General features: G+C 36.4%; 1 protein-coding gene across 1 annotated transcript; it reads right to left on the bottom strand.

The window, feature by feature from the left end:
• Positions 1-1,615: 1,615 nt before the first annotated feature.
• Positions 1,616-26,737, bottom strand: LOC149813068 (26S proteasome non-ATPase regulatory subunit 8 homolog A-like). Its single transcript, XM_089992512.1, has 6 exons — positions 26,588-26,737; positions 8,428-8,506; positions 5,083-5,185; positions 3,712-3,975; positions 3,501-3,612; positions 1,616-2,016 (listed from the first exon to the last, which is right to left on the bottom strand). Exons 1-6 carry the CDS (start codon positions 26,690-26,692, stop codon positions 1,876-1,878), a joined length of 804 nt encoding a protein of 267 aa, XP_089848638.1. The 5' UTR covers positions 26,693-26,737; the 3' UTR covers positions 1,616-1,875.

The following is a 26,737-nucleotide window of genomic DNA, read 5'->3' as shown; positions in this document are numbered from 1 at the left end:
ACTCGTTATTTTTGTGGTACAGTGCGGTCATTTTTTGCATTTCATTTATCCAACAAAAGCTGCATCCCACATGTAAAGGCAAACTGGATCACTAGGGATGGGCATAAGACCTTGCAGAGAATTAGGTTTTACCTACTGCAATTGCAGACGAATTAGTCATTTTCCCTAGAGTCAAAGCCTAGGCCCTCGGAGTTTTATGCTACTAGGACAACAACCATAAGTATGGCAGGCAGAGCCAACATAGCTAGGTCTTTGATCCTGGAGCAGTTTATTCAAGAAAAAAAAAGACAAATTAATCATTTTTACTCACCTTTACAAATTGGTCTCTACATTATTCATTTTTTGTAAAATGGTCCTTTTGTGAGGGCAAAATTGTCAATTTGTTGGCTCTAAACGGTTAGAGTTAGGGCAAACCAACGGGTATTAACCTCAGGAACGAATTTGCAAAGGTCAATGAAAAGACGGACTATTTTGCAAAATTGCATAAGGCAGGGACTATTTTGCAAATGGTGTATAAGACATGGACAATTTTTGCAAAAAAAAAAAACTTTTTTACATTATTGAATGTCACTTTTATAGCTTCTCATTTTTGCAGCTACATTAAGGAAAATAAACAATCTTAAAGGGGGAAAATAACAAACACAGCCAATCAAGTAATCTCTTAAAAACACGAGGCAGTTAAACACAATTTCACCATATATTTAGGCACCTATACATAAATTACCAAACAAAGTAATTGAAACGCACTCATTATTGATTTGTTTAACAAAAAGAGAGCAAGAACATCAGCTTGAGTTGTTTCGTTAACAAGGAAAAAAATTGTGACCTTATACCTCAAGCAGGTACTTGAAAGGAATTCAGAAAAAGCAGGCACATTGTAATAACTCTCATATGCTGATCTACGTGGACTATGACAGATCGTTGGAAGTTTTAGTAACTCCTCTAACGGCATGCCATTTCAAATATTCAAGGTGCTCCCTCATCCATTCCTGGAATAGGACCTCAAATAGTTGATCATCATCGTGATAAGCCAACCCAGTTAGGCTACTACCCAATGCAGGAGATATGAATCTCATGTGATTTGGAGTCATATGATTCCAAATCACAAGGTGGACAATGTGATTTGAAATCACATGAGATGAGTAAATTCACCCCAAATGTAATTTCAAATCACATTCCCTCTCATGCTGATTTTCTTATGTTTGGTTAGCTGTGCAAATGAAATTTATTCTCTCATTTGCATGAGTCTGATACACAAGGCGTAACCAAACATACCCTAAATGTTGGCCGCCTTCAACCAATAGCTGATTACTTAGGCTGCTTTTCATAAACTACTCGCAATATTGCCTCCTGCATTGGGCAGTAGGAACAACAAGGTAAAAGAAAAGGCAGTGATGCGTAGAATTCAAACCTGGTGCTACCAGGTTCAATCTTAAGGTGCATCCAAGGAATTAACAGGAAAAAAATGTCCACAACTTTACACATGGCAGCATAATTTTGATGGGGTTTCTTTTTAACATAATCGTCCAAATATGCATTTTTTCCCATACGACATCAACTGAATTAAAATAGGAAAAGGAAAAAAAAGAGGATTAAACCAGTTGTTCACCTCGACGATATGTCCAATTCAAAAGCCAATATCAAATTCTAAAAATCCTGGTCCATAACATTGCCTATCAAAAAAAAGTATGCATAACAGTGAAAAAAACAAAAAGATGAAAGAAATGAAAGTCAATGCTTCAATGACCAACATTATCCAACAGTTGTGAATCCACGTTTTACATTTCCTTCTTCCCTTTTAGTTCCAGTAGAAAGAAAGTAGGGGAAGAGAAAAGCATAACCGCCCCCACACAGTTTGGGCATGTCTGACCACCATTATACGATACGCTCCAGTTCTCTCGCATAGCTGAGAGTCTGATTAATTAGCTGCAAAGATGGAATCTCCTTGCAAGGTGTTGATTCCTTTGCCTTTTGGAAAAACACACTACCACTTCTTACCTCCCACTCTGGATGTTCCTGCAAACAAGCAGCATGACAGCACAATGTTAACTATTGAAGTCATGTTGATGCTTGAATGCCATAGAATGTAAATGCGACCCACTCCAAAGGAGTTCGATGGATTCCCATTTTAACACGACAATTTTCAACTTAGTATCAAATGGATTTTAAATAAGCATACAGACAATCAAGAAATTTCAGTAATGAAAAGTAACAAATGTTTGATATAGGTAAAGAAATCCCTGGCTTTACAAGATCCTGAGATTCTAGGTCAGACCTAGTGATGGCCTTGAAATCAGGAAGGCCGAAATGATACATGGCTTGGGATTCATCAAAAATGGATAGTGGTAGATTTTAACAATCTAATAAAGAATATCTGATTGTGCCTTAAAATCTTCCTGAATGAATTATGAAACATACAGAAATATTACACTTTTGCTAATGACATCAGGACCATAAGCACCACAAATACATGTCAGACCAGTTGACCTCCTCTTCCTCGAATAGCTTTCTACAAGGGACACTTCCCAACTCCCATTATCTGACCAGCAATCTCTCGACTGCACTCCTTGTCCTAGCCACCCTATACAAATCCATAAAATCCCTGAACAAAAGGATAAAGTCGGATTAACAGGTCCGACCAAAAGGATAGAAACTGATCACTTTTTATATATCCGATCCTCTAAGTGAAGTCTTCCATAATCTTTACCCACCCCTTCCACATACCAGTTCCATACTAATTCACCACCCTCCACAACATCAATCCCCTTCCTTTGTCTCACCCATCCCCCTTCTACAATAATGAAGGACAGGAAACCCTTCCATTCCACCAGTTGATCATATTCTTTTGAAAAGTGATTCGCTGACCCATCTTTCAAGATTGAAAACTATGCCCTTGACAGATATTTACTGCCACCCAAAAATATATAGCAGTAACACCCCCTCTCTCCCCTCTCCCCCCTCCCCCCCCCCCCACCCCCCCAACAACACACACACAAAGAAAAAACAAAAACTCCATTTGTTGTGCCAGTTCCAAACATTTCCTTGATTTGTACAACTGGCAAAATGAAATAGATTTGAATTTTGAACTCTATTCGGGTAACCATATTACCATTCTTCTATTCTTTTACCAAATATTTCTCAGATACCAAGGCATTGCGCACTATATCGGTTGCTAATGTTATTATTTCTAGATGTTTGTTAGAATCCTCCCACACTAAAAGTACTTGCAACTTTACTCAAACCAATAAAATGGCCTTGGTGATGCCAACCAGTGTAAAGCACCACATGGAGAATCAACCATCACAAAAAAGTTACGTAATCCAGGTCGGACTCAGATCATATATGATCTAACTGAAATCCTCCAAAACAAGCTTAATTAGCTCAATCCTCACTTAGCCACGACATCAGCAGTATGGAGGGACTCATATAAATGAAAGAAAAATAATTGCAAGAGAAAATAAACAAATGTATGGCTCATTTTATGATTTAATAACTTTTACCTCTGTAATATATTCCAGCAGTTCTTGCTCAGAAGAGAACATCAGCATCTGCTTAGCATCACCAATGGTTAAGTAATCATATGCTTTTTCACTGCATCCAGCTATTTCATCACTGTAAATGGAAAGATGACAATAAATGAACATTTGGACAAAGCTTATTCCTATTTCAACATTCAAAGTAGCTTATCAGGTATTGAACAGAATGTGCTACCGGACTGTCTTTGCAAGGAGATCCATGTAATAGACGTAACTGCTGTGTGGAACAGTCTGCCTAGCAGTCAGCACACGATTGTAGGCTCCCTCCATAAAAGACTGCTCAAGCTCCACAGCATGCTTAATACAAGGGTTCTCCAGTGCACTAGCAGGAAGAAGCTCCAGTTCAGTGTGGAATTCTGCTATCCTGTTCTGTACCAGAAGCCTTAGAAGATTAAGGCCCAAGATTGGATACTCCTGAGGTGATGGAGGGATAAGGCCACTGCACCAAGAAAAGCATCAAGTTCTCACTTGAAAACCTTGAGGTAAAAAAAAGAAGAAGAAAAGCAAAGAAAATGATCTGGCAGAGTTTGTTTTCAACCACAAACTAAGACATGTCACATAACCTATTCATCTTCCTTTTTAGACTATCAAATACAGTGACAGTGTATAGAAAAAAGAAATGATAAAAAAATCCGGCCACATCAATGTTTAAAGTGGCACAGAAAAAGTAAATAGAACTATAAACTAATGAGCAAAACAACAGTCATAAAAAGGTCTAGCAGCATCCATGTTTAAAACAAAAAAGAAAAAGCACACATAACTATAAACTTTAAGAGAAAACAACCAAGCAACATACCAAAAGAAAAACAATTGCCTGCAGAAACCACCAAGTTCCACAGCCACACACACACACAAACAAAAGGAAAGTACATGAACATTTTTGTGATACTGAGACCTGTAGTTTGAATTAACTTGCAATAACAAAACGAAATCCATAAGACATTCCTTTCCAGCCAAATTTCCTTCTCATATCATAGTATACTATTTATGTGCCAGAGCAATAGTACAAACAAAAGATCCTTAATAATGCAATTTTTCGAAACATAGGCATTGATGCCAGGTAACATCTAAAATAAATAAATGCAACATGCACTTCCTGCCTATGAACGCCAAGATTCAGAGATATGCTCCATGCGCTCTTAAGCATTAATGAGTTCCAGCACAGCATAGTAGAGAGAGAGAGAGCTCATCCCTTATTGATATATGAATAGTACCAAATGGGGTCTTTACATAGAGCCATTACAACAGATAAAATGGGGATGGGACAAAAATGTCCTGCACAACTAGAATGGTCAAAATGAAGATAAAAAACATAAATAACCTTTGTGGTCAGCCGTTAAGTACAATAAAGAAGCAAAATATCTATACATATAATTTATACAAATGGATCCTGAAATGGATCTGGACCCAGTAAATGGGTCCAGATCCAAGATACTATATGGGTCCATGTACCTTAACAATGGCAACTACAAGTGATGAGCATAGTAGTGAAAAAAACAGAAGTAAATTATAATTGGATAACCACAGGAAAAGCATAAAAAACTACCTTGTATCAGTATAATAAGGTTTAAGTTGAAAGAAGTCCCTCTCAAAGGCATCTTGATCTTCAGTTTTTACACTGAGAATAACAGCGTGTTCATATATATCCCCTGAAATTGCAAGTACAGTAGCAACCAAAGAAAGTTATACAGATGGATGCAAGAATGCAAAGCCAAGCAATTAGGAAAGGACAAATTAGAGGCAGAATGGAATTAACTAAGAGGTAGTTAGTAAAATTGCATTTTAGATATGACATCTTAATATTTAGACAGGTTTGTAAATAACAATTGAAAACAATGGCACACATCCAAAAGTTCAGGTTCTTGTGTCAAAACAACTTGATCCAAAGCATGTTCAACCTTAGGGTCTGATGAGTATATTAACACCTGCAACTATGATTTTCTGCTAGATGATACATTACCATCATTGGCACCAAACATTTGTGAATCATAATTAAATATTAATAATACATTGTGTACCTTGCTAAAACTGAATGCAATCCTTGTTTACCAACCACATTGTCTCAAATCAAATGCTCTCTCAATACATTCCTCAAAAAACTACATCTTATATATATAGATAGATAGATATACATACATACATCTGCGTGTGTATTTATTCATATATATCATTCCAACCATCTGGCAGCGGAACAGTGCTTTTCAAAGCCAATGATGACAATGCAAAGTGGTTAATTTCTATCAAAGATAAGAAACCCCTGGAGTCACCCACAAACCTCCATCAACACTGGTGAATATAAGGAGGCAAGCAGGAATATACCAACACCACACATCCCATATTATTTATTCTTCATTCTATTATTTCTCTTACACCAAATACACACTGTAGCGGATGCATCTCAGAGTATGTTCTATCTACTAGTCTCTTCTTCATTCCCCAGCACTTTGCACCATATAATGGTGCAGTTGTTGCAGTTATCTTATGTAAGTGCTACATTGGTTGGAAATACCTGAGCTATCACATTTATCATACAAGAAATGAGAACTATCAAGTATTCTATACGTCCCATGGACAATGCACCAATTCCGCTTCTGATGTCACATATCTTGTATGGCAACCCCACCTTCTCAAAACAAATATGATGTCACTGAAGGATCATCCATAAAAACTGTAACTTCAGATTTCTTATAACATCTATCACTTCATATACAAAAATATAAGCTATGGTGTCCTTACAAGCAAATACAGACTAGGAAGATTATTGACATTAACTGATGCTGATTATTAAATGGCCTTAAATTGTTCTCCAAAAATATGTGGTAGATACACTGGCAGAGTTGCACCATCTTTAACCGGGTTCAAATCCCATCCGGAGCTATCCCCCATCTTGGTTATTAAAAAAGGAACAAAAGAGAAAAGGAGTCCCCTGAGAATAGTGAAATGCTATTCCACCCATATAGTCAGCTGGCATGGCTTGGGTCCAATTTAAAAGCCCAAGCATTACACTGGCAAAGTTGCACCATCTTTAACCGAGTGACTGTGGGTTCAAATCCCATCAGGAGCTATCCCCCATCGTGGCTATTAAAAAAAGAACAAAAGAGAAAAGGAGCCCCCTGAGAATAGTGAAATGCTATTCCAGCCATATAGTCAGCTGACATGGCTTGGGCCCAATTTAAAAGCCCAAGCATGATGTAGCTACTCTATAATTATTCTCAAGTTCAGCAGGCCCACCCAAATGTTCATTTTTCTCTTCATGCAACAGAACTCTAATTTATTTTTAAGCAAAAGCCTTCCATAGATCAAATGAAAGCATTCAAAAGAAAGGGAGAGAGAGAAATTGGTGACAAGGTACCTGATGAGGATTAGGGAAAGAAGATGAAGACTCAAAATTTTGGTGACCGGATTCAGCTGACAAAGAAATAGGATTAGAATTGATTGTTCCTCCACTTGATCTAGGAAAGAGATTTCAACCACATTTTTATGTCTACTTAAGTAGGTCTGCCGAAACCGACTCTCTCTAGGTTGAACTTGCTCCCCTTGAATCTTCACCCTTTCATTCACATCTTCCTTTTCACCAAAATGAACCAAAAATGACAAGTCAGTTTCATTTTTTGTCTTTTCTCCATATTGGTTGAAATATAACATATCCTTATGAAAGACATGTAGAGATACCCACACCCTCTTTCTATAATACCCGTGAATTTTATCAGATAAATAAACTTGAAATTATGTCCTTAAGCTGGTACAGGGATATTTTTGTTGTTTTATTTGTTTATTCATTCGTATTTGGATCTTGGATATTTTGTTTGAATCTTCGATGTTGGATTCCTAAATATCATGTTCGAAACTTCGATTTTTCCATTCGGATCTTAGATATTAGATCACGAACATTTTAATTGGATAACCAATAAGGAATTTTAGGCAAATGGATCAGATCTCTGATATTGGATCCTCAATATCATGGTCATATTGGATACTGGATCCAGAATGAATTCAGTGGATTCGCGAACTTTAAATTAAATGTTAATGAGAAAATTTCTATTTTGGACCTATAACACTTTATTGGGATCCGTAATAGCCTAGGCGATGTTTGGATCCACAATACTCTATTTGGATCTTGGATATCGAATCCTTAAATTTCAATGTCAATTTTACATCGGTAATACTCGGGTCTAGTTAAAACTCTACTTGGATCCAAAATAAGATCATTTGGGATCCATGATAACGTATTTGAATCCATAGTAATTTAACTTGGGTCCATATTCGAAGTTTTAAAATATTAGTACTTTAAAAACTTAAAGGAGTCGGATCCGGATAGCCGGGTTTGGACCCAAAATGGGTCGCGGGTCACCATATGGAGGACCCGAGATGAAAAAAAATAAGGTTCCCTCTCTTCTTCTTCTCAGCCATGATATGGCTCTGATACCATATTGACTATTCTAAGGTTGGACAAGATTCAAAGAGAGAAAAGAGAGAAATGGAGAGGAAACACTTTGGCTTTTCTTTACTATCGAGCAAAACAAAGAGCTTACAATATCGTAAGGGTCTACCCGTCTATATACATACAAGGCAAATAAAAGAAGAAAGTAATAAGGTCAAAAATGCCCCTAATATAAATGATATATACAAATGAAATTATACAGTAAAAGGGGCAGTACCCAAATTGTAATACAATATATTACATAACTCTTAACAGATGTGATCCCATAGAACATAAAGGCATCAGCATCTGCTTGCTAACATAATTACAGTCTACATGTTAAAAGCATCTTCCTTTACTGACAGACTAAAAGAAAAGGAGTCATGATACCAAATTCAACCTAAAATAACTAGCATAATAGACCCCAATCAATCAACAAATAGAGAGAGAGAGAGAGAGATTGAATATTACTTGCTGTAATCAACTCATTAACTGCATTAGGAGATTCTTGAAACAATGGAGGTAGGCTAGGAAATTCAGTTAACATGACCTGAGTACAACATAAGAAACTGAATTAGATACTGTATATATAACTGTGCCCATTTTCATGTTCACCTTAGCCACAGATCACACACAGGCACAAGAGAGAGAGAAAGAGCAAAGTACTGATATTTACAGGAGCAAAGTTCTAAAAGAGTTTTTCCATTCTATGAATTCTATGTTTAACATGGAAAAATTACAATGGAGCTCTAAATACTATTGGCAAATCCACATCCAGGAGATTTCTCTAGGTGCATGAATGTTGCGCATGTTCTTAAGTTAAAGACACTATGTGGTGCAAGTTTTGAGTTCTCCCTTGCAATCTTATCATGAGTAAAGCTCACAAATGAAAATTTTGTGAAAAAATGATGATAGATACTCGCACTTTTTTTAAATAAATTGCAATTTTCAACATATTTTAATGCATATTGTATTTTATTTCTTCCCATGAGTAAAACTTGAAAGAAGAAAAAGTCGTGAAAAAATCATGATAAATAATATCAACTTTTTTTAATAAATTGCAATTTCAACATAATTTTGATGCATGTTTTATTTCCTTTTTGCTTTCTCTATGTTTCTCTCTATTTCTGACAATTATTTAGTTTAGTTTCTTTTGTAGTTTTGGTTCACCGAGATTTTCCTGGTATTTCCCCCCCCCCCAAAAAAAAAAGATGTTAATCCAAATAACAATACATACATATTTACATGCATACACATAGACGCATATGCCCGCTATACTTGTGTATAGATGTTTTTCATTTTAATGCAATTTTAAATATTAAAAAAAGGAATTAAAATGTATTAAGTATTAACATTCAAATTTTCAATTTTTTGTTCCATTTTGAAAGATCTAATGTTTCATTCTTATATATATGCTGATAATATCATAAGACTGAACCCTTCACTCCTTGTTCCCCACCCACCCCAACCCTCTCCACCATTACTATTTGGATTAGAGCACTTCTGCAACCAAAAGTTTGCCTCATAGAGTCACTAGTACCATTTTGCAAATTTCAACAAGCAACAGCAGCAGCAACAACAATAAAAGAGACGTTGAACAAGTGAATAGGTTCAGCAACAACAATAGCGGCAGCAAAACAGAGATTGAACATATGAATAGATTCAAGAACAACAACAGCAGTAAAAGAGAGATTGAACAAATGAATAGGTTCAGAACATAACCAGCATGAGTCGCCTTTCCCAATTACATGCATCAATAGGTCTAGTGACCATTCTCTGATTTTCTGTATGAAGCCTACCCCTAGCGAGGGAGATCTGCATACCACCCAACTCGTGCCACTTAAACTAAAGGTCTAGCAGTGGAACTCCCACCTTGTCCCCTTGCGCCACACCCCGTAGCAAAGGCGCTTCCCAGGCTAGCATCAAGCGTAGGGCCCCCGGAGTGGAGGCCCTATATGTTGTCAAGGTGCATAATTCAAGGTTGACATGTCACTTATAAATATGCTATTCTACTTCTTGGGAATCAAAGAGATATGTGTAAAACTGCAAACAAGAGAGGACCAATTTGATAAGACCTCAAGTAGAGGGATAATTTACTCTGGCATGCTTCAATGCAGTAAAAAAAAAGATGCTCCTGTGCTTTGTTGATCACACCCAAAAAAGGGGCATCTGGATGTATCAAGTGGAAGAGTTGCTATCTAAGTTTGGGATGGACAGACCTAGGGGTGTCAACGGGTAGGGTTTACCCGGACCCGACCCGTACCAAACCCTATAGGGTCCAGGTATGGTGATAAATAAGAAGACCCGATTAAGAACCGGGTCTGGATCCAAAGGTCCGATTAAGACCCAGGTCCGGACCCAAAGGTCCGATTAATACATGGATCTGGGTTTTGTGAAAATTTATACCAGATCTGGGCCCGACCCGAGTTACGATTAAGAGCCGTAATTTTTCAATGTAAGAATGATAAAAAATAGTATTTTACCGGGTCTGGTTCATGTAGTTCTTATCGGGTCCAGGTATGGTTTCTCTTATGGTGGGTCTGATTAGACCCAGGTCTGGTCCCGATACCATACCTGAAAATCGGGGCCAAGTCTGGTTCCACGTGGGTCCGAACCAAACCTGACCCGTTGACACCCCTAGGCAGACCTACTAAAAGGTTTTTGGGGATGTGGACCATAGTTACCAGGAAGCGAAATGCATATGAGAAGTGATGCATGAAATAGATGTAGGGAAGCGAGTCTTAAAAAGTAACATGAAGCATGAAGCAGGGATACATTTTGCAAGTAATTGTGAAGTGTAAGAGAAGCGAAAAAGAACGTGTAAAAAGGGAGTAGGACACGAAAGTGAATATATATTAATATGAAAAACATAAAAAATGATGGGGGAGCGAGTGGGAAGTGATTCGAGAAACAAATGAGAAGTGTGTTTCCCCACGCTTTGTGCTTCCCACCCCTAAGGGAGTGCTTCTAGTAACCATGATGTGGACATCTTAAAATGATTCAAGCTTAGGATGACCAAACACCAAATTTTCATCGATATGGAGTAATGTGTGACAAGTGGTTCCCAAGATTAGTCATACCAGTATTATATCAAAGAAAAGTTTACAATGTATTTTCAATCGATCAGTTCACTAAAGAATGTGATGAAATTGAAGTACCAACTTTATATTCATGAAAAAAACAACAGAGAAGGATGGCTTCCTACAGTACCAAACCAATTTTTTTGTATCTAACTATGAGCAATCCCCCACCTGATCTTTTTTCTTTCCCTAAATCAACCTTGAGAAATCTTCTGATTGTCATCATTAATTAGATAATATGTCATTATTCATGATCCAAAGGTTTCTTTTTCTTTTTCTTTTTTTTATTATAGGAAATGAGAATGGGAGGTACCTTCATGAGATGGGAAGCAAGAACTTGCTAGAGGTACTCTCTCTCTCTCTCTCTCTCTCTCTCTCTCTCTCTCTCTCTCTCTCTCTCTCTCTTATTTTAATTAGATTAGTGCCATGCTTCATGCTAAAAGATTCCTTATTTTGGTTATAAATTATGAGATTGCAAGACACCTTCCCAAGATATGATGCAAGAACTTTACAAGAAATACAAGATTTCTAAATATAGATGACTCTAGAGCTCAATTTGTCAAAACTCAAAAGTGCATGTCAGAAATGACAGGTACTTGCTAGCTAGAAGCACCAAGACACTCGCTCCAATCCATCATGAGGCTACTACTCAATCTATCTAAGACCAAAGACATTACTTCTGTAGCCCTAATTCTTTATTTAATTTGTCATTTCTGTTCCACATCTAGGTTGTTTAAAGTAAACAAGCCTAAGACTAATTTGGCCATGTGCACTTATCCTCGAAAGTCGAAAGTTATATAGACTCCCTCTGTGACATCAAATCAACATACGGATTTTAGAAACAGTGATCCACATCCTTACTAACCCTTGCAAGGATACCAAGTGCCAATTGAGGAACCCCCTAAAGCACTTTAAAATCATGTAATTTTTTAAAATGCTCGCAATTTTTCTTTGGAATTAAGAAAAGAAAAAATGGCAAGTCATCATATGTGGGTCGAAGTGATTAATCCAGCATGATGCAAACAAAAGTTGCAGGTTGATCTCAAGCCCTTTTCATCTTCTATAATTTGATGAATTCCTTAAAGCAACCATTGCAAAGAGAAGCACCAAGACAAATATTGGCAATAGATAATCCTTGAGCTATGAGCTTCATTCTAATACTTTAAGAAAGAAATGTTTTTGGATTTTACCATAGTCATGCCATCCAAAAACTTGTTGTGAATTAGCCGTGCTGAAGACATGATGAAACTATGTGTGCTTTTGATTGATTTCATTGAAAAAATATACCTCACAACAGTGAAACTACAGTTCATGTAAAGAAGAGACCAAAGTCTTCTAATGTGAACCCTAAGAGGAAAGAGGTACAGGAGGAAAATCCATTGTACAAGATAAAAGGTCCCTTTTTTATGTCAAAGGCAGTTCACCAAACTATAAGCAAGACACAATCCATGGCCTTTATGAACTTCTGATTGTTAAAATATTATGTCTCTTTTAACTGTAAACTGAAATACCCATCAGGGGTATTTTAGTCCTTTTACTCAATAGGTGTCAGCCACCCTAATGGGCTAACATTTTTACTTTTTCTTTTTTTATTTACTTTTGCTTTTTACACTTTTTTTCTTTTTGACTGTTGTGAAAGGGACAGCTCCATATAGCTGTTGGAGCTGCCCCAACAGTCACAAATGTGACCGTTGGGTGTAGCTCCAACAGTCATATTGAGCTGCACCTGTGGCTTCTTTTTGCATTATAAATAGGCCTTAGTGGCCCTTGTAAACATATCTTTTTTTGTGAGTGCATATGCAATATTGTAAAGCCCCTCTTGGGAACTTATGAATTGAAGTTCATTTTGTTTCATGCTTTTGTGCATGTATATCTGTGCCGTCGTGCACTTGTGAGTGTTCTCCTTTGTGCACTCTTTGTATTTCTTGTATTGTGGTGTTACACACAATCTCTTTTTGTAGAGATTTTCACATGGTATCAGAGCAAGGTTGTTTGGAGAAAGAAATTGGTGTGATTCTTCTCAATATCAAGTGCCTCGAAAAACGTGCCTTCAACTTTTTGGTTATTGGAGTGGAGGCTCTTTTTCATTCAATATTTTAGAAGATTACTATAACAAGAAAGATTTAAAATCTTATTGTGGTACGTATTCTTTTCTTTCTTCTTTCCTCTCCAATGGGTGAGAAAGACTCTCATTTTTCTCTTGGTTTCAAGCTAAATGGCTCAAATTATCATGTGTGGGCCGGAAATATGGAAGCTCACATCAAAGGGAAAGGGTTTTGGGGTTACATTCAAGGCTCAATTCTGGGACCCGAGCCTAAAATTACTTTGGTTAAAGAAGGGGAAATCAAAATCTTTGAAGGAGATGAAAGAACTAATGCTCTTGAGGAATATAGTAGGAAACATGAGGAATGGGAAATGAAGAATTTCAAGATCTTGTCTTGGATTTTCTCTTCCGTTGAGACAAGGATTAATGCCAACATTATAAAGTTTAAAAAAGTTTCTCAAGCATGGGAGTATCTTGAGAAGATGTATACTTCTAGGGACTTGTCCCATAAGTATTATCTTCAAAAGAGAGCGTTAACTCTTGTTCAAGGTGATATGTCTATAAGAGAGTATTTTGCGGAACTCTCTTCAATTTGGGATGAGCTTGTCATGCTTGAACCCAAATGGAGTGGAGAAGCCATAGAGCTTCGTCATAAGCAATTAGAAGAAGACCGATTCTTCAATTTTTTGAATGAGCTAAGGCCCGAGTTTGAGCAAATAAGATCTTCTCTTCTATCCTCTTTTACCTCTCCTTCTCTTGAAGATGTCTTAACTAAATTAAGTGGAGAGGAAACCCGTATGGGCATTAGCAAGCAAAATCCTAGTGTGCTTGCAATGTCCACAAATCAAGAAGAATGTGATGGTGTTAATGTCGTTTCTAAACCCGGTAAAAATTTAAGAACATATAGACATCTTCATTTTAAGAATCAAAATCAAGGAGGAAGAAGAGATTATAGCAAAATCTCGTGTCACTTTTGCAAAGAACCGGGTCATATCAAACCGGTTTGCCCAAAATGGAAGAAACTTCTAACAATGGCAACTACATCTCAACCATCCAAAGAGGAATCTTCAAAAGAAGCTCTATCTCTCAATCAAATTGTGAAAGTTCTTCAACCTCTTCTAAAGGGAGCTATTTCCGGTGTTGCCGTATCCACCTCTTCTCCTTCAGGTAAAACTTCTTGGCTCTTAGATTCGGGTGCATCCTTTCATATGACCTCAAACATTTCATCTCTTTTCGAGTATTCTAAAAATGTGTCACCTTCTTTTGTTTCGACCACGGATGGTACTTCTCTAGAAATTAAGGGAATTGGAAATTTTAAAACCCAAAACTTCTTTATTCCAAAAATTAGACTTATACTAAAATTAAATTTAAATGTGCTTTCCGTTTCTCAACTCACGGACCTTGGGTGTAACATTCAATTCTCATCTAATAAATGTTTAATACAGGATCACTGGTCCGGGAGATTGATTGGGGAAGGCTCTAGGAAATGAGACTTGTACTATGTGGACTTTCTTCAAATTCCTAAAAACACCTTTTGTAATGTGGCCCAACATAAAGACATAAATATTTGACACAAGAGACTTGGTCATCCCAACATTACCAAGTTATCCTATCTACATTTTGTTAAAGATCTTTATAAAAATACTTTCTCTTGTAATGATTGTATTCTTGGAAAAATGAGAAGTATACCTTTTGAACCAAGAACTATGTTTAGTACTAAACCTTTTGAAATTATTCACTCGGATGTTTGGGGACCGGCACCTGTCATATTCAAAGGTGGTTTTGCTTACTATGTGATTTTTGTGGATGATTTCTCACGATATTGTTGGATACATTTTCTCAAACATAAGCATGAAGTTTTTTCATGTTTTAAAACATATCATATGATGATTAAAAATCAATTTAATAGTAATTTAAAGATATTTAGGACTGATTCCGGAGGTGAATATCTCTCTAATGAGGATTGTGGCATTGTCCATCAAAGATCGTGTCCTAAGACCCCACAACAAAATTGTTTGGCCGAAAGAAAGCATAGGCATATCATTGAAACCACTAGAACCCTTCTCATTTCCCAAAATATTCCTAAAAAATTTTGGGCCGAAGCGGCTCTTGCTTCCGTCTATCTTATCAACCGACTTCCATCCAAAAATTTAGATAAAATTTCTCCCTTTGAGATTCTATATGAAAAAGAACCTGATTATAATAGGTTGAGAGTTTTTTGTTGTAAGTGCTTTGTTCTTACCGATAAAAATGATAAACTCTCACCAAAAGCCATTCCTTGTGCTTTCCTTGGCTATTCGGAAACTCAAAAAGGATTTCGATGTTATGACTCTAAGAATGATAAATTATATGTTTCAAGGAATGTAACTTTTTTGGAAAATGATAGTGGTTTTGAAAAAAATGAATCTCATTTAGAAAATGTTGATTACTCCTTTCTTTTTGACCTTTTATCTAAGGATGATGATATCTCTAGTGATGATGAATCAACATATAATAGCGGAAATGAAATGGTTGTGATCAACAATAACTCTAACCCTTTTACCCCTCAAGAAGAAAATGTATCTAGAGAACCCATCACTTATTCGCATAGAGATAGAAGCACATTTAGGAGTGTTATTGAACTATATGGTGAACCTAGTGAGACTATTTCCACTCATGATTCTCATCCTAGGAGAACTGAAAGAACTAGGACTCCCTCTAGATTTGTATCTTTTGATTCTTTCTCTCCTAAATATCGAGCTTGTTTGAGTCACTGAGTGTCAGTCACTCTTATTTTGAACCAAAAAATTTTGGAGAAGCCAAACAATGTACTGAATGGAGAGAAGCCATGGAGAGTGAACTCAAAGCTCTTAAGAAAGCTAACACTTGGGAATTTTAATCTCTTCCCAATGGCAAGAAAACTATACAATGTCGATGGGTGTTCAAGGTCAAGACTAAGAGTGATGGTTCTCTTGAAAGGTATAAGGCTCGTCTTGTAGGTAAAGGGTACAATCAAGAATATGGGATTGACTATGAAGAGACATTTGCTCAAGTAGCTTGTATGGTTACTGTCAGATGTCTTATCACCATTGTTTTAATTCGAAAATGGAATATTTACCAAATGGATGTCAAAAATGCTTTTTTAAATGGAGATCTTAATGAAGAAGTTTACATGGATGCTCCACCTGGTATGAAAATCCCTAAAAATAAAGTTCTTCGTCTTCGTAAAGCTCTTTATGGACTGAAACAAGCACTCAAGGCTTGGCACGATAGGTTTAACAATGTAATGACTGAAAATGGTTTCACTTCATGCTATACTGACACTGTATTGTTTGTTAAGAAATCTGATGCAGGGATTGTGATATTATTGTTATATGTTGATGATATGTTAATAACAGGTGATGATATCAAAGGAATCAAGAACATTAAATCTATTTTGACTTCAAAATTTGAAATGTCAGACTTAGGATTTCTGACATATTTTTTGGGAATTGAGGTTGCCTATTCTCAGAGAGGCTATTTTTTGTCTTAAACTAAACTTGCTTGTGAGATTCTTGATAGATCAGGAATCACATATGACAAGGTCTGCGAAACTCCTGAAATAGTAGGTTCGAAGATGAAGATTGATGATGGGATTCTCTTAAAAGATCACACACCTTACCGGCAACTGGTTGGATCCCTAACGTATCTCAGCATTACCAGGCCTGATATTTCTCATGCAGTACATGTTGCTAGTCAATTTCAACATGCACCTACTATAGTCCATATGAGTGTCATCCTTCGCATCATCAGATACATAAAGGGTACAATAAACAAGGGAGTATTTCTATCTTCTACGTCTGAATTAAGTTTAATTGCTTATACTGACTCTGATTGGGGAGGTGACACAAATAACCGTCACTCCACCACTGGTTTCTGTATTTTTTTAGGTGAATCATTAATCTCTCAGAGATGCAAGAAGCAGCAAAAAGTATCGCTTTCATTCACCGAAGCTGAGTATAGAGCCATAGCATCTACTACCATGGAGATTGTTTGGATTCGCAACTTGTTGGAAGATATGAATATTCAAGTTCAAGGGCCCACAAAATTATGTTGTGATAATAAAAGTGCAATCTACATTGCCAAAAATCACACATTTCATGAACGCACGAAGCATATCGAGATGGACTGCCACTATGTTCGTGAAGAATATTTAAGAAAAACCATTGACCTTCCTTATGTTACATCAGAATATCAACTGGCAGACTTCTTCACCAAGTCGTTGTGTTCTCCAAGATTTAACTTCCTTCTTGGCAAACTTTCGGTCGTCACACCCTAAGTTTGAGGGGGAGTGTTAAAATATTATGTCGCTTTTAACTGTAAACTGAAATACCCATCAGGGGTATTTTAGTCCTTTTACTCAATAGGTGTCAGCCACACTAATGGGCTAACATTTTTACTTTTTCTTTTTTTATTTACTTCTGCTTTTTACACTTTTTTTCTTTTTTACTGTTGTGAAAGGAACAACTCCATATAGTTGTTGGAGCTGCCCCAAAAGTCACAAATGTGACCGTTGGGTGCAGCTCCAACAGTCATATTGAGCTGCACCTGTGGCTTCTTTTTGCATTATAAATAGGCCTTAGTGGCCCTTGTAAACATATCTTTTTTTGTGAGTGCATATGCAATATTGTAAAGCCCCTCTTGGGAACTTATGAATTGAAGTTTATTTTGTTTCATGCTTTTGTGCATGTGTATCCGTGCCTTCGTGTACTTGTGAGTGTTCTCCTTTGTGCACTCTTTGTATTTCTTGTATTGTGGTGTTACACACAATCTCTTTTTGTAGAGATTTTCACACTGATATCATGCTTAACACAAGCAAGAAACAAGGATAGAAAGCAAAGTGTTTGAAAATATTGTTAATCATGTATAAAGTAATTGAAAAAACATTATCGGAATTGACGCATTACTACACAATCATAATCATGGGTAAGAAGAAAAATCACGGATCTTCACAAACTGGAAATGCAGGAATATGCAAATAGTTCAGAAACTATTAGGAGAAGCAAAGGAAATGTGCCAAAAAGTATCAAGCCAAATAAAAGAGCATGAGAGAGAAACATGATGCTCATAACAAGTACAATAAACAGCCAGGCACAACCAGCTGCATATGATAGACTAATCATGAAATAGCAAGCCACTTCACTAACTTTCCAACACCTGCAAGGCTGACATTGTCCCAAGACTCCCAACCTTGAAAGAATCCTAAGAAAAAAAATTCCAATCATGGACCTAAACATAGGTGGTCAGGGGCTCAAAGTTGGCAATGATAGTATCGGATGATACCAGCTACTCTGCAGCTACATTAAACTGGCACAAAAAATTGGTGAGGTAATCAGAAATATGTCAAGAAACATCCTGACAACCGAATATTTTGAAGGCTGATTGATATATTACCGAACAAATATACCCTATTTTGAAAATATTTTGAATTTTTTTTAGTATTTTGTATATTATTTATATGTGTATATTTTTTCTATGTTTTAGCATCTACAATAGAGGCCTAAAGTATGAATAAATTGCATTTAACCACCTGAGTTTTCAAAAAATATAAAAAATGTGCCTAAAATTTCAAAAAGTAGCTCAGCTTACTACTTGTTAGTCCCCATCTGACTAATTGTAGTTGACTCTTCTTGCCACAACCATGACAGCAATAGTTCGTTATCAACATACATAGGAACACGGCTATCCTCCACCTCCACTCTCATCAAACTATGTAAAGATTCCCAATGTAAAGACATACTAAGAAATCATATAGAATCATCTAACAATTTACTTTAGGTTGTTCTTTTCTAAAATCCCCCTTCCTCTGTCTCCATAGGATCAGATTAAAAATCATAGCCTTGGATTGGATTGTTAATATTTGTTCTTGAATGGGCTCAACAATGGTTAAAACAACAGATCACCCCATTTTGGGGAAAATAAGAAGCTCAGATGAGAAATCAAACACCCCCCTAATCCCATACTGGTACTGGTACTGGTACTGGTACATGAGCGCTTAAAAAGTTTCAGGTACTTTTATTTTTTTACACATTGATATGACTCCGAAAACGTATTGATACAAGCTTCTATTAAACATTGATACAATCTCTAAAAGAATTGGTACAAGTTTTCTAAGAAGTTCATACGAAGTATATATTTTCATAAAGATACCTATAATCTAAAATAGTTAAATGTACATATGTAAGTAATCATTAATTAATTATCATATAATATGTTCTTTATCATAATATTTAAAAGTCTTAATGAAAATAGTGTCTTTATAAAATCAATTTGTTGTTTGTAGGCAAAGATGTTAACAGAAACGAGCCTGATACTCATTCATAATTTAATGGAAACGAGTTTCTATGGTAGATGATATGTGTTTTTTACATAATTGAAATGAGTTTCTTAAACATTCGATACTTCTATTTATGGTTTCCAAAACAAGTTTTCTACTAATATTTGGTACGGGTACGCCTGATATCGAATACCAATGCAACTATGAACCCCCCAAATATGGAGGTCGCATGCCAAGAGAGAGAGAGAGCTCAAATGTGATGATGGTGGCTGAATAAGTTTTCTGATGAGACATACAAAGGAATATGGTTCTCCAAAATGTGGAATTCAAAGAGATAGAGAGAGAGAGAGTCACACATAAGGATGAAACAGTGCTTCAAGATGTAATACTTGTGAATTTTATCATATAAATAAACTTAAAATTTACGTCCTTAGGTTGTTACAAGGATAATTTATTGTTTTAATTGTTTATTTGTACTTGAATCTCGGATATCCTATTTGGATCTTCAATGTCGTATCCATAAATACCTTGTTCGGATCTTCGATAATCCGTTAAGATCATTAGATATCGGATCACGAACCTTAATTTGAATATTTAATAATCAATTTTCAGTCAAGGGGATCAGATTTCTGGTTTTGGATCCGCAAAATCCTGGTTGGTTTGGGTCCAATTAGAGTTTCTAATTGGATCTAAGATACGCTAGTTGGAGTCCATACTAGTTGGCTTGGACTCGTAAATATTAAATTTAAAGCCATGGTTCCAAGTCAAGGTACGATAAAAACTTCGGATCCTTGGATCCGGATTTATTTAAGGGGTGTATGAAGCACAATGGACATGGGGATCCATAATAAGTTAGTAGAGATCCATAATAATGTAACTGGATCCACGAAATCTTTTTTTAGTTGGGTTGCATTAAAAAAAAACTAAAATATTTAAAAAGTTAAACATTTAAAAATGGGTTTGGATCCTCGGATGGATCCGGATATGCCCAAAACCTGGACCCCGCTGTGGTGCATCGCGGGTCGACTCCTCTCCGCCTCTCTCTCTCAATGTCTCCATGTTCACCTCCCGGTCTCGACTTCTCGCAGCGACAGCCACCCTCACCGGAGCCGACCGACCTCTCCTTCATTGTAGCAGCAACCACCTCGTCAGAAAAAAGTAGGTTTACTATTTTGGGGGGGGGGGGGGGGGTATTCTATGGGTCGAGCATGGGCTGGGGGTTGCTGGAAATCCATAGTGAGGAGAGGATTTGGGGTTTGAATTGCTTGGGAAGCCCCAAATTGTGAACTTTTGACAGTAGGGTTTTTGTGCTTTTGCATAAGTATCGATTTCAAGTATGCCTTGGGTTGTTGTTCAAAATTCCTTTTGGGATTTTCGATTCTGATGTAGGATCTGTTGGGATTTCGTAGCCTATCCGTTTAAATAGGTGAAGTCGTTGAGCATGACCCCTATGAGTGGGTTTAAGTTGTGCAAAAACGCAGAATCACGATTCTGAGTTTGGGTTGCACACACGGTAAGCCTTTGTTTGGTTCCCTATTTACCATATCAACAAACGGTGAGGGTGCACTTATATATATAGTGGTTAGTTTTGTATTTTGGCTTATACAAAAAAAAAAATATTTGTGATTCTGTATAAGGTCCAGACCCTATGTCAGACCAACTTGCGCTTGTTTTTGGGCATGAAGTCTTTCTGTTAAATTGATCTCTGTAAATCAAACTCAAGATCTACTTGTTACGTTAGTTGCGATTTGATTCATATGTAACCTTTACTTTCAACATGTTCTGCTAAAATCTTTGTCTGTTGGAAATTTTGTATCCAAAAGTTTCTGTGTTAGGTTATTGACCAAAAAGGTTTGCATTATTGAGTCCAATGACAGAAGTCGTTGCCTGCACTCTGAAGAAAAGTTATGAAAGAAATGTCATTTCTTGAAATTGTCGCATGCAAGCAGACTCTACGACTTTCTTTTCAAAATTTTCATGAATTGTGGCCCATTGTAGATTCAAGATGAACAATAGAGTGTGCTAGTTGTAGGAGTCAGTAAGTGCACATAGTCAGAGAGGAACATGCTTATCTTGGCCATACCCCAAGCTTACGCAAGACCGTATGAAGGACAAGTTCCTTGTTGCTTGGTGTATGTTTCACATTTTGTTTTTATTATATAGTATAAAGAGCTTTAATATATATATATACCGAATTTAGGTTTAATATGAAAAACATTGAATCTGCACATTTGAACTTTGTACTACCTGTTTATGCAATTACTCAATGGTTTATAAACTCTTAATACAAAGGAATGACCGTTTGTGACCTAATCATGTATAGTGTTAGGTTCAAAATTGAGTAATCATTAGAAGTATACTTGCTAAAATAAATATCGATTAGTGTTAATTGACTACACTGTTATGTTCTAAACAATTAGTGTTAATTGAATACCTTTTTAATGTTAATAGCATGCCTCGTTAATCAGTTTGTGTCAATTGAATACCTTGGTGTACACTAATTAGTTAATAGAAATTGTATACCCTGTGATATTCTGATTATCATACCATGTTATACTAGCATACCCTGTTATCCTCTTATTAGATATAGTTAAACTGTATTGCAACAGTATGACCTACTTTCACCGTACTGATTTTTATTGCACCATTATGAATTGCTTTCACAGCTCTGATTTTCTTGAAACAATAGGAATTGACTTCACTTGATTAAAGTAACGTTGACTATGGGTTTTGTATTAGGTTACACCAGATCGTTTACCTTTCCCTAATTGTGAATATTTGAGATGTGTTCTCTTGAATGTCTTGTTTTGTTAATATGTTATTGCAAAGTTTGTTTTGGTACATGTGCATACATGACATGAATGTGTGCAACCCTGAAATTCAATTCCTAGGTCCGGGTCATGTTCATGTGGGTGGATGTTAACATATGTTATGAATGAAAAGTTTCATGTGCCTACATTTATGGGACATGTTTGATTATCGTGCATTTATGAATCAGTTTCAAGTACATGTGCATACATGAAATCGATGTGTGTTTGGCATGTACAATCATGCATAAATGTTCTCATGTACTTATGAATTATAGATGAATGCATGTGTGTTAAGTGATTACATTAAAGCACTTGCACATGGATGGTGAACACATGCATATGACTATGGTAACTCATGCACATTGTTAAATTGGTTTGAATGGATGTGCATTTAGAAGCATGTTGACCTCATTGCAAACATTGCATAATGTTATGATTTTTGCATACGATGCATCGATGGTCTAAATGAATCATCACATGCTTGGAAAGCCTTGAGCCTTGGTTTGCTCTTTATTTAATTGTTTAAATGCATCGCAAAAATCATATTTATACTATGGTTTTAATTGTGTTGTTCTATCGTTGTCATGGGTGGTAGACCGTGAAGAGTTGTGCATGTTGATTTGCGAGTTTATGATTGCATGTTGATTTATAAGCGTATGTTATTAATTTTGCATGTTGATTTGCAAATGAAATTTTATTGTGATATATTGCATTGTTCGATGTGTTTCCACAGGCTGGAGTCCCGTGATGGTTCTCGCATGGGTAGATGTGAGCTTTTGCCTTGTTTTTGCATGCTGAATTGCAAAATTCAATCATTAGCTCTTAATAAAAAAGATAATGAATAAGAACAGTGTAATATACGTTCTGGGATCTTTCATCTAGAGGATTTTAGAGTTTCGGTCTTGAAGAGACCGTGAGGATACAAAAACTCTGTGTGCCTAAATTTGGTCCCTTAAACCCAATATTGAGGTTATTTCTCCTGGCCACGGTTTTAGAGAGACTCCGCCACTTTACCTGAGAGTGGTGTGTTTGACACAGCTGTTATTTTTTGTACCAAAAAAGTGGCACTTATGGGCGTGGGGTGTCCCTTGTATCCCCGACATTAGATGTGGAGGTCTAATATTCTGAAGGTGAATCGGTCGAGGGCTAAGTTTGGAACCCAGTAATAAAATACAAATTTGTGTGCTAAGTTACCCTGGGAACCTAACTTGATCTCGGGGATTGCACCCGCTGGGTGTATCCGCGGGCAATGGTAATTAAAAAGATAAACTTAAAGTTGTATGCATTTAATAGGACATGCATGAAAGGAAAACTTTTATGAAAGATAATAAAGTGTTCATGCATTGCACATAAATGATGCATATTCATGCTATGCATTAGAACAAGCATATGTTATTTGTTCCCTTAATTGTTATATGTTTGGTGGATGCATGATGTTTAACTTCTAATGCATGTTAAATGCCCAATTCTACTTAAATTGTAATTCGTGGTATTGATTAATGTTCTTTTGTGGTATTGATTAATGTTCTTTTGTGCATAATAGATGCACCATGTTGTATGAATGCTTACCTGAATTATGTAATTGTCATAATTGCATTCCTTTGAATCATTACATGAATTCATATTTGTGGCTATAGGATATTTATATGTTGTTGACAATGTTACCTACCAGTTGGCATATGATACATTATTGATTGTCGTAGCATAAATCTTTACTTATTCTTGTATATACTGAAAATCACACATGACACTTGCACCACATATTTGACACATGATATACCTGCAAGAAAAATTACAGTAATTCCTACTTAGACAGTTGTAGTCTAATTCCTATAAATTTATCATTTTTCAGGTAATGAATACAGTATATGGAGGGCTGCGGGCTGAGGTTTCGATCGAGATTTTGGATTTACTGTTCCAGGAATGGTTCGAGAAACTCTGATGTTAATTTTCATTGATATTGAAATGAAATAAATGATTTTGGTTTGCTCCCCACTGTAATGTTCTGGAATGCTTAACCTTATAATATGACTTATTTTCGCTGTTTTAAAAAAAATCCTCAAAATTTTGGGTTAAGATTTCAGGGCGTTACACAAGATGTCCTTTGAAACCTTTTTTCAAATGCCACAGAGAATAACATGTCTATATCACCTAGCGCTAAACATCAACTTATTTTACCTAGGCACTTTGGGAGGCTCAAAGTGTTGGTGTCACGCATGCTAGGGCACAACGCATGCATGTTTTTTTTTAACAATGTAGCATCTTAAACTCTTGGCACATCATGTCCATGTCAAGTGTTGAACACATTATGGACATAACATGTCAAATGTTGACACGCTATAGACATAACGTGTCAAGTGTCAAATGCATTATGCTTGTCGCACGGACGTAACATGCCAAGTGTTGAACACACTATGCTTGGTATATGGGCACTTCTTTAAAGTTAGAAAATCAACGATTTTTACAACTACCCAAAATGTACCTTCACTAGACATTAGAAAACCAAGCACATTTTTTGTAATTTTGATATTTTAAAATGCTAGGCTTTTAAAATCAAAATGCTTAAATTTCGAGCTTTATAAATTCTAAAACTAATTTGTTTTTCAACTAAAATAACAAGGTTTTGCCATTTCTTCTAAAACTATAGGCGTTGATATCAAATGTCAAAAAAGTTGATGAGCTAAAAGAACCCAAGGATTCGCCCTCAAATATGCAACGGTTTTTATGATTTGTATGGCTTTTTGTAATTATATGTTCATATTTCATTATTTCATATGAATATCAAATGAGAATGAAAACTAAGTAATTGTCTTTTATACATTTTAATTTTTTTTATAACTAGTTTTCAGCATCCACTTTCTTATACAAGTCAAATGCACACGTGTACAAGCACAAGCACACACTTCCATTGTCAAAGGTGGCGCCTAGGCGCAGCCCCACCGCCTGGGCGACCAGGTTTGGGCTGTGGGGCCCTATATTACTGCCTAAGTGCCGCCTAGGTCGCCTAGGCTGAAACCTCCTAGGCTTTTTTTAGAGCCTAGGCTTTTTTCTTAAGACATATCATATATCTATTGTTGAGAAGAAGAAGACATTATTTGTCTATAGCCTGTATTATGTCTATTGTGGACAAGAAGAAGAAGAAGACATTATTTGTCTATTGCTTGTACTATGTCTATTGTTGTTAATTTTTTTGTATACACGATTTTATTTTTATGTATTGTTCATTCACATTGTTAGTTGTATGGTTTGTTTATTCAATTGTTAATTTATTCTTAATTTGTTTGAGATATTGCTTATTGTTGATTGATTTTATATTGTATACATGTTTCTTATTATGTTTTTTTATTTTTTTATTTGGGTACCGCCTAGGCCTTTTTAGGGGCTCACTGCCTAGGCTCCGCCTAGTGCCTATGACAACTAAGGCGCGCACACACATGCATGTACGTGCACGCACACAAGCAACAGTACACACACTTTTATTTATTTATTTATCTCTTCTATTATGCAGTGTGCTACTAATGGGGAGATTGGGCGTACCCACTTACACAAAAAATTGGGATAAGCTGGAAGAATATTGAGTTATGAAGCAGCAATGCAAACTCCTAGCTTATCCCAATTGTCACAATAAGTGGGTGCAATAAAGCACCAGTTAATTGTGATACTGATGGATCTCAGAGTAAAATTAATAATAAAAACTAAAAGGGAGCCTGACTCCTAAAAAAAACAGAGATGAAATGTAATGAAGAAAGCCGAATTGCTTTCCAATGGAATGCATGATCAATTTTTCTAATTCTAAGAATGAGGCTTCCCCGTCCATCTAAAAAATAAATAAAAATAATAACAATAAAGCTTTCAAGCTTGTTTCCCATCTTTCCTTTTCTTGCACACAAGACTCCTTACATTCCCATCGGAAATCCTCCGACGGCCGTAGTCTAACATTTGTTACAATACGCTGGGGTTTGACCAATATAATCCTAAAACGCAGGCCCCTACAACCAACACCCCTCATAAGCTCGCAACTAAGACCAAATGAAAATTGCAGAAAATTTGGAACAATTGAACACTAAAAACGTTGGATTAGATTGGGAAAAGAAAAAACACCGTCTTCCACCAATAACACCAATTAAAGAACAAAACACTAACACTAAGACCGTGTGGATTATTCAGCAAATTATCAATCTCGCTAATTGATTCGAAAATATGATAAACAACTCAAAGACGAAAAAACCAAATCACCAGGATCAAAATGGCCGGATTTAGACGATAACGCAAAAGGGGACTATTGGGGCCGACGGGAAGTGGGAATTAGCTGAGTTTTGGCAGCCCAAATGAAACACAAGGATCATGAAGAACAAGTGGGTGAAAAGGGGAACTTCTTCTGCTTCGACAGGATCGTACATACCTTGAGCTTGGAGAGGAGGGAGTCGCATGTCTCGAGATCGTTCCTCACGAAAGCCGCCTTGAATCGTTCGAACACCTGCGTTAGCTCCACGAATAGGGCTTCCATCTCTCTCTCTCTCTCTCTCTCTGTCTCTCTCTCTCTCTCTCCTTT

Source organism: Nuphar pumila, chromosome 16 (genome assembly GCF_984573655.1).
Source record: "Nuphar pumila chromosome 16, dmNupPumi1.hap1.1, whole genome shotgun sequence".
Taxonomy (NCBI): domain Eukaryota; kingdom Viridiplantae; phylum Streptophyta; class Magnoliopsida; order Nymphaeales; family Nymphaeaceae; genus Nuphar; species Nuphar pumila.
Note: the sequence above shows the minus strand (reverse complement) of the source record. Positions and strands in the feature narration are given on the sequence as shown.